Consider the following 9,303-nt stretch of genomic DNA (forward strand, 5'->3'; position numbering starts at 1 on the left):
GACATTTGTGTTTCTCAAACCCCATTTTGTGATATACTCCAAAAACCCTCCAACAGAACACCTCTCAAGTGGTGCTTTGGGCTCCCATAGCTTTGGGAGAATAACTGTGCCCCTGTACCTCGCTGCACGTGGGGGGTCTACCTGAGTGATCCTGCCAGTAGCATATTCCTCTCAAAGATTAAGACATGCAAGGCTTAGTACACACGGCCGGTACAGTGAAACTGCCAATGACTCATTTAAATCAGTTCCTTTGCTCGCTCCAACGTTACTTGGATAACTGTTCTATAGCTAATACATGCCAACGAGTGCTGACCGTTGGGGATGTGTGTATTTATCAGACCTAAAATCCATGCGGGTACTCTAAGGCTTTTAGTGACTCTCTAATCTTGACCGGTGGCGTGCCATTTGTGGTGCTGACATCTAATTTGAATGTGTGCCCTATCATTTTCCGATGGTACTTTCTGTGCATACCATGGTGATCATGGATAACGGGGAATCAGGTTTAGATTCCGGCTTGGAGCCTAAGAAATGGCTTCCACATCCAAGGAAGGCAACAGGCTCACAAATGACCCACTCCCAACTCGGGGAGGTAGTGATGAAAAATAGCAGTGCAGGACTTTTTTGAGGTCCTGTAATTGGAATGAGTACATTTTAAATCCTTTAATGAGGATCCGTTACTGATGTTTAGAAGTTGCATTTTAGAGCGGTCAGAAACTTCATAGTTTCATTAATGACGTTTTAACCGTAAGATCGGACTGCCTGTTGTGTCCATCAGTGGAACATCATGTTCTATGGGGTTACACCAATAAAAAAGGGGTTTTCTTGGACAAAATGTAAAATAATTGTCGAAGCAGGTAACATTATCATAGTACACAAGTAAAGTAATTGCTTTTTATCTAGGTTTTTGTCAAATTACAATCTTAACCAAGTTTCTCCCTGTTACATTTTGGTTATCATCAATATACAAATAAATATGTTTTTCAACAGAATATGATTACTGATTTTAAAAACAAAGTAACTAATTAATAAAAATCATTTTCTTGTGTATTTGAGAATCATTAAACCATCATATTAGTATCACTTATGTCACACCAGAGGACAAATTCCAAGGCACTAATGCATGAAATGTGTCATTAAATTGGATATACATTTAAAATAAAAAGTGGCCACAGAACATTTTGAATTGTTTAGACATACTTTTTTGTAACTATATATTTTTTTACTTTCATTTTTGAATAAATCATTTGTTCACTTTTGTTTTGGCCATATGGCAACTACCCACATGCAGTTCAGTAGCTTCCGCCAACGCTAGATGTTAATGTGCCTCTGCGTTTCATCTCCCGGTATGTATTCACAGACCAGACCACGAAATATGGAAGTTTTGGATCATGCTGTTAGTAGAAGTGGTGTAAGTAATAACAAATTTGGGAGCCTGCTAAAGTGAGTCAAAATAGCTTTAGATTGGCATTTATATCTGGTGTGTGTGTGTGTGTGTGTGTGTGTGTGTGTGTGTGTGTGTGTCGCAACCAGTCTGGTTCCACATGGCCTGGCTGCTCTTTCCGTGCCTGCTTTAAATTGCTCTGCCGGCACCTTTATCAGACAGGGAACTGTAGGCGGGGGCAGCCGATCGAGGGCACAAATGCAAAGAGGATTAGGTCTTGGTCATTTTATTATTGATTTTCACTTTCATGCAAAGGAGCCAAGATGTCATCTCTCTGGCTGCTCTGGTTAATAATTAACCGGAGAGAGCGATTTCTCTCGCTCTCTCTTTGCCTCCTGCTGCTACAGCTGCCATTGGCCCAGCCAGGGCTGCTATCACAGACCTTGCTGGGAGTGAGACATGCTCTGCTTCAACAGCACAGCACGCAATCCCCACTCCTCAACCCCTGTGCCCCCACTCTACACAACGCCCACGGTTCTGGTTCTCCTACCTGCAGTATTAATCGGTTGACTGGGGCAGAGGCTTAATCTGAAATACTGTATAATCTCTCAGGACTGTAAACAGTGGGAGATGACCATGTGTCGTCCCTGATCGTGAGGGAGCAGATGTCTATTGGTTTGTTTCATGCTGGTCCAGCTGTGTTCTCTCCCCTGACTGTGTGTGTGTGTGTGGTGCTGTCCCTCCCTCCAGGTGGTTCTTTGGCAAGATCCCCCGTGCCAAAGCAGAGGAGATGTTGAACAAACAGAGGCACGACGGGGCCTTCCTCATCCGAGAGAGTGAGAGTGCGCCAGGGGACTTCTCCCTCTCTGTCAAGTAAGTGAACACACACATACACTAAATGTTTAGAAGCCCTGCTCTACATATGTTGGGGCGAGGGACTGCTCTGCACCGTACAATGTATTGGGTAACAGACACAAACATCTGCTATGTTTCTCTTCTTTCTCTTCCTGTGTTTAAATACACTACTTTATTTTTTACCCAGTGTTCTGTGCTGCCCCCTGGTGTCTGAGCATTAACTCCAGCTCACTGACAGTTATTTTACAGCAGGATTTCAGCTCTCTCTTTCCAGCTTGCACAACACTGACGCAAACTCTTTGATTTCCCCATGTTTCCACTCTGCTTTACTTAAAAAGGCTAAATTCAGCAGCCCTCACTGTCATGGTGCTGTAGTGTCTGTCTGTATGTAAAGTAGATTCAAGATTCAAGACAATTCAAGATAATTAAAGTGATCACTATTTGACTCCAGCCGTCTATTGCCCTCTGAGTACAGAACAAGGAGTTTGTCTTAGTAGAGACTAATCCCCCTGATGGCTGTGGAAGAGGCTTGTTTATCTGACTGCAGCGTTACCATCCATGGGGTCATGACCTGTGTTCACACTGTTATAGAGACAGTCTGTCTTCCTAATGTGTTGCTAAGAGAACATGTCCACATGTATTTCCTTTGGCCGTTGGGATCTCTCTTCTCTGTCCTGTTTCAGCAGTTCTGTGTCTGTTGACTGTCTGCTGCTGGCAAGCTACCCATGGTTCTCTTCCTCTGTCCCCCGTCTCCACAGGTTTGGAAATGACGTTCAGCACTTCAAAGTCCTGCGTGATGGGGCAGGAAAGTACTTCCTGTGGGTGGTGAAGTTCAACTCGCTCAACGAGCTGGTGGACTACCACCGCTCCACCTCTGTATCCCGCAACCAGCAGATCTTCCTGCGTGACATTGAGCAGGTCACCCAGGTGAGAACACATCCCCTTTATCCTTAATCTCTGGCTCTTTACCAGTGTGGCTTTGTAGGAGACTTAATGGTCACAATGACAAACTAGGTTATTAGTGTAAAATAATAGCTTTGAGGGAGACAAATTGGCCCCAGAGTTGCTGACTCAATCCCTCATCCTGCCGGCCTAACCTTTGGATGTCATGGCATTGGCTCAGTTCACCAACGAGTCACGTTTGATTCAGAAAACACAATCAGGGAAGAACCAAGGCTTTGTCCTTTTGAAAGACCGTGTTAACATGTCTGGGACTCATGGATTTGTTTTGCTCTCTTTCTCTCTCCCTGCCCACAGCATCCCACATATGTACAGGCGCTCTTTGACTTTGACCCCCAGGAGGATGGCGAGCTGGGCTTCCGACGCGGAGACTTCATCCAGGTCCTGGACAACTCTGACCCTAACTGGTGGAAGGGAGGATGCCATGGGCTGACGGGCATGTTCCCCCGCAACTATGTCACACCAGTCAACCGGAACATGTAAATAAACATCAACAACCACCCCATACCCCCCCCACAATCCATCAAGAAGACATCAGGAGCAGAGAGGGAGAATGCAACAAGGAATTAAAAATGGAGGAGTAGTTCTGTCGAAGGCATCACCTTGTTGGTGGCAGCTGAGCAAAGCCAACTTTTAACACTGAGAATGTTCGCCTCTATAGTGAACGCTTCAGTCAGAATTGAACTGTCTTTGAGGGAAAAAACACAGAAACTAAGCATAGTGCACCAAAAGTGAAGAATGAGAATTATTCTATACCTAGACTCCCACAGCTGCGTCTGTCCTCTCCTCTACTTCTTCACATTCTGCGTTACTTTTCCTTTTTTTGCTGCATGTTTTAATCACCTAAATGAAATACCAATAAATCCTAACGCTGTTTTAAATAAAAATACATGTACAAATATTTTTAAAAATGATTGAAAAAATAATTTTAAAATACGGATGTTATCTGCAGCAAGTTACCAAGTCCAAGATCATTGGCATGTGAGCATTGTACATCAGCCCAGGGCTGTATAAATAAATCACCTACAGTATAGAGAGAATCCATTTTTTAAGAATATATATTATATATTTGTATGTGTTTTACCAGTCATCACAAATTGTATTGTTTCTTCCATTTGTAAATTATGTTAAAAAAATTTTATTCTGGATAAGACCTAGTAGCTCTGGGATTTGCTGAATTGTCAGTATAATTGTCAGTATAATTTTTCCTGGATTATTTGAGGGCTCTCAGATAAAATGGCATGCTATTTAAAACGTGAAATCATTTCCTTGCCTGATAAACGAGAGAATAATCTGTTATTTTTAACAAAACCAATCGTGTCAGGAAGCTAACGCCGAGCAGCGAGTAGAGCCATGTATGCTGCATGAGCTGTTGTATTATGAAACCCTGTAAAAGGCCAGCCACCTTTTGAAGCCAATGTATTTATTGCAGCCATTTTACTCTTGGGCCGTGAATGTAGCTGACTGAGTCCATAGACATTGACATGAGGGAAGCAAGGTCGGAGAACTGAACTACACAACTGCAAGGGATTTCCGAGAAGTGCTGAATTAGTATTGGTGTCAATATAAAATTATATAGAGAGATGTATGAAAAATATGCATATAGTACATACATATTCAAACACACACATGCATACATTAACAGTCCCCTCCTTGTTAGACTCACACATAACAAGTAGATGAGTTGGATAATCACATGATGGCGTGATTAACAGTTTGAGAAAATTAAGTGTCTTTTATGCTAAAAGTTGAGAGATCAGCTTTACCAATGTTGTTTTTCTCTGTCTGTGGTGTGTCAAGCACTTTTTATGTTAAGCATTTGATTTCTGGTGTGTTTGTTTTTTGTGTGTGTTTAGTTTGTTCTCTCTGGATAGTGCCTTTCTCTCTGGTGTTTCAGTGTCTCCGACCTGCTGCTTTGAGCCCCTTTGTGGGGCCCGTCAATCCTGCAGTGAGAAACCATGTACATAATCCAACCTGTCCCATCAACCCCACATCTCCTTCCCAACATGGAACTTTTCTTATTTAAGTGTCTCTTGCCTTCTTCCCTATTGATACTGTTATTTTTTTTTGCTTCTTTTTTTTGCTTTTTTTGTATGAATTAAAATGCAATTCTACAAATAAAGAGAGAAACCATGTGGTGTGGTCCATAGATAGCCACATACAGTTATTATTTTCATCTTGTGATTCAACAAACCTTTTGATGGCTAAATGCATCTGTCTAATAATGTATAGAAATGAATAGCCCATTACCTGGCTTTGCATCTGACATCCTGTAGGGAATGGGACATGCAGTTTCCCAGTCCCTACAGAACAAGCTTCATTTGAAGCTTGGTGTCTTCAAGCACAGCCTTGGGTCCTTGGTACATTCAGGGGTTTGCTGCCCAGTGAAAACGTACACATTGCATTACCCTCGGTCTGGTGGACTGTCTGCTTTTGTGTTCTGTTATTTTTAGCCCTTAAACTCTTTCAACCAATCTGGCCACTTTCTGACTACATTGCGTCACATGCAGGCAGCCTTTCCACTGACGGACACTTAACAAAACAGCGGACTGGGAACATTAAGTTCTCTCCATCCTCAGTCCATGGAATTCATTGTAGTCTGAGGATGTCATGTACTGTAAGACGTCTCATCAGGTCTGGAGTCTAGAGACAGTATGTAAGTGAGCAGCATGAATATATAACAGCCATATTTGATGACTTTGTCCCAGATAGCCGGGGAACTTCACAAGCATTTACCAAAACCTGTCTTCTCCAAAAATGTGTAAGACAATCTCTCAGGGTCCCTATCTCCCACAATTTGAGGATCCATTAAATTATCAATTGTCTGTCAAATTTTCCACTAAGGGACTTGCTGGCTTTGAAAACATGGAAACATGATTTTTTTTTAATAGATGTTGATGCAATTCACTGCGTGTTATTGCATGATTAAGTGTTTACATAAATTATTAATTGTTTGTTTGCTAAGATGCAATGTACAGTTTATCTCTGCTTGGTGTGCGCGCGCGTGCGTCAGTTTATCCATTCGGAGGTGTGGGAGTGTGCAGAGAAATACATATTTGTATTCTCCTTCAGACATCTAGAAACATTGACACACACAGTGAAATAACACTGAACTTACAGGCATCCTGTCACTCACCCTGGGCCACACTAGTTCATGATCCACTATTGGAAGGTAGTATTCAAAGGCAGAACTTTTCAGATCTTCCCACTGCTATTCTTTATGCTGTCGTCATATTCAAATAGAAATAAAGACACCACTGATGTTCACCCGCTTACTGAACCTCATGCAAATAGTCTGTGAAATGCAAGCATTGGATTCTTTGTACTCCAGTCACCCCGTTACTTATCAGACAGATATCTCAATGGTGTACTTTTACACTACCACCATGACACTGTCAAAATGTCTCAATACAATCCAGACTGTCAGATCAAGCATGCCAAAACATGTTTGTTCTACAATGTCTTTAATGGGTACACATAGTTTCCAATATGAAAACTAATCTGTTGTACCCACTACATTAAATTAAACACAGACGCAACTAAAAGGTCTGTGGTAAAAATAATCATCCTTGTATGACTGCAATCCCTGCCTGCTGACAGAAATGTTTGTTCTGGTATACATAATGCATTATCGCCACCTCCTGGCAACTATCATCATCTGAAATTAATTCGTTTTCCTCATGCCACCATTCGGTTCGACCACTGCAAGGCGCTGTAATAATGTTAATATTTTACCCGTTTTCAATTTATTAGATATAAAAGTATGCATATATCAATGTTTTCAAAGACTCTTAAAAAATAACATTAAAATAAATGTTGTAAAAGTGCATCACCACGATAATGGGGTGTCGTTTTTGCGTCCTTACATGTCCGTTGCGAGAATCATTCGAGATGAATTAGTAAATGCTGCATTTTCCTGTATGAACGAACTGCATTTGTACACAATTATGACCAGACCGCAAGAGTGGACGATATGGCTTTTCGCAAAAACCTACAAAAGCATTGACCGTTGTCGGCAGGATTCGAACCTGCGCGGGAAGATCCCAATGGATTTCTAGTCCATCGCCTTAACCACTCGGCCACGACAACCTGATAATAAGGTCATCAGAATGTGTGTAATCTACATCGTAACATGTAACAAGTTCTTGTCGAAAGTTTCCGCTTAATCATTTGGAATTTACTTGATTGTAATTTTTTTACAAAATTGTATGAGGTTGTCGTGGCCGAGTGGTTAAGGCGACTATTTTAACATCAGCCGTAACGTGACGATGAGGAAATGTCCACTTTTGGAGACATTGTAACACATACAGACAGTAACTTTACGATTAATGATGTATATACATGGTGGTATGATCTATATTGTTATATACAGTACCAGTCAAAAGTGGACACACCTACTAATTCAAGTGTGAACACATCAAAACTATGAAATAACACATATGTAAACATGTAATAACCAAAAAATGTGTTAAACAAATCTAAATATATTTCTCATTTGAGATTCTTCAAAGTAGCCATCCTTTGCCTCCTTGATGACAGCTTTGCACAATCTTGGCGTTCTCTCAACCAACTTCATGAGGAATGCTTTTCCAACAGTCTTGAAGCTTCCACATATGCTGTGCACTTGTTGGCTGCTTTTCCCTGCAGTCCAACTCATCCCAAACCACCTCAATTGGGTTGAGGTCGGGTTATTGTGGAGGCCAGATATTCTGGTTAAGTGTGCCTTGAATGCTAAATAAATCACAGACAGTGTCACCAGCAAAGCACCCCCACACCATCACCCCCCCCCCCCCTCTTCAATGCTTCACGGTGGGAACCACACATACGGAGATCATCCGTTCACATATTCTGAATCTCACAAAGACACAGCGGTTAAAACCAAAAAGCTCACATTTGGACTGATCAGCCCAAAGTACACATTTCCACCAGTCTAATGTCCAATGCTTGTGTTTCTTGGTCCAAGCTAGTTTCTTATTATTATTGGTGTCCTTTAGTAGTGGTTTCTTTGCAACAATTCGACAATGAAGGCCTGATTCACGTAGTCTCCTCTGAACAGTTGATGTTGAGATGTGTCTGTTACTTGAACTCTGTGAAGCATTTATTTGGGCTCTGCAGCAGAGGTAACTCTGGGTCTTCCTTTCCTGTGGCGGTCCTCATGAGAGGCAGTTTCATCATAGCCCTTGATGGTTTTTGCGACTGCATTTGAAGAAACTTTCAAAGTTCTTGACATTTTCCACATTGACTGACCTTCATGTCTTCAAGTAATGATGGACTGTCATTTCTCTTTGTTTATTTGGACCTGGTCTTTTATCAAATAGGGCTATCTTCTGTATACCTTGTCACAACACAACTGATTGGCTCAAACACATTAAGAAGGAAAGAAATTCCATAAATTAACTTTTAACAAGGCACACCTGTTAATTGAAATGCATTCCAGGTGACTACCTCATGAAGCTGGTTGAGAGAATGCCAAGTGTGTGCAAAGCTGTCATCAAGGTGGCTGATTTGTTTAACACTTTTTTGCTTACAACATGATTCCATATGTGTTATTTCATAGTTTTGATGTCTTCACTATTATTCTACAATGTAGAAAATAGTAAAATAAAGAAAAGCCCTTGAATGAGTAGGTGTGTCAAAACTGCTGACTGGTACTGTACATCATTGGTTACTACGATAAGGTTATCACACATAGTCATGTTATGATGGAGATAAGTCTATGATTGGATACATTGCAACACCAACAAGTCATCTTGTGATATACAGTATGAGATATACAGATTGGCCAGTGCTATCCGGGATCTTCGGGACATTCCTACCCTAAACCCTAACCTTAATCACAAAGGATGAATTACCCTAACCTTAGCCCTTACTTATCCCTAACCAACGTCAATGGTGTTTGGCGACGTCCCAATGATCCCGTATAGCACGCACCGATACAGATTATAACCTCTTCTGATGATGTGATTTCAGTAATTGTGGTGGAAGATAAGATTGATCATCTGCCATTTCAAATTAAACATAAAAAACGCATTATCAGATCTTTTGTATTCATCCAATGCATACCCTTGGCAGAATACTTTTTAAAATTACTTCACCTCTATGACTCT

At 41.3% G+C, this 9,303-nt stretch overlaps 1 protein-coding gene and 1 non-coding gene across 2 annotated transcripts in view; one reads left to right on the plus strand and one right to left on the minus strand.

Annotated features, from left to right (window-relative positions):
* The window catches only part of LOC115110639 (growth factor receptor-bound protein 2), a 53,085-nt gene extending 47,732 nt beyond the window's left edge, over positions 1 to 5,353 (plus strand). The window contains exons 4-6 of the mRNA XM_029636461.2: positions 2,132 to 2,254; positions 2,995 to 3,163; positions 3,494 to 5,353. Coding sequence (XP_029492321.1) covers positions 2,132 to 2,254; positions 2,995 to 3,163; positions 3,494 to 3,679 — 478 coding nt within the window. The 3' untranslated portion in view covers positions 3,680 to 5,353. The remainder of the gene's footprint in view (positions 1 to 2,131; positions 2,255 to 2,994; positions 3,164 to 3,493) is intronic.
* Positions 5,354 to 7,203: 1,850 nt separating this feature from the next.
* On the minus strand, positions 7,204 to 7,285 carry trnas-aga (transfer RNA serine (anticodon AGA)). The gene has a single exon. It is a non-coding gene; the product is annotated as a tRNA-Ser (tRNA).
* Positions 7,286 to 9,303: the final 2,018 nt, after the last annotated feature.

This window comes from Oncorhynchus nerka, linkage group LG26 (assembly GCF_034236695.1).
Source record: "Oncorhynchus nerka isolate Pitt River linkage group LG26, Oner_Uvic_2.0, whole genome shotgun sequence".
In the NCBI taxonomy this organism is placed as follows: Eukaryota; Metazoa; Chordata; class Actinopteri; order Salmoniformes; family Salmonidae; genus Oncorhynchus; species Oncorhynchus nerka.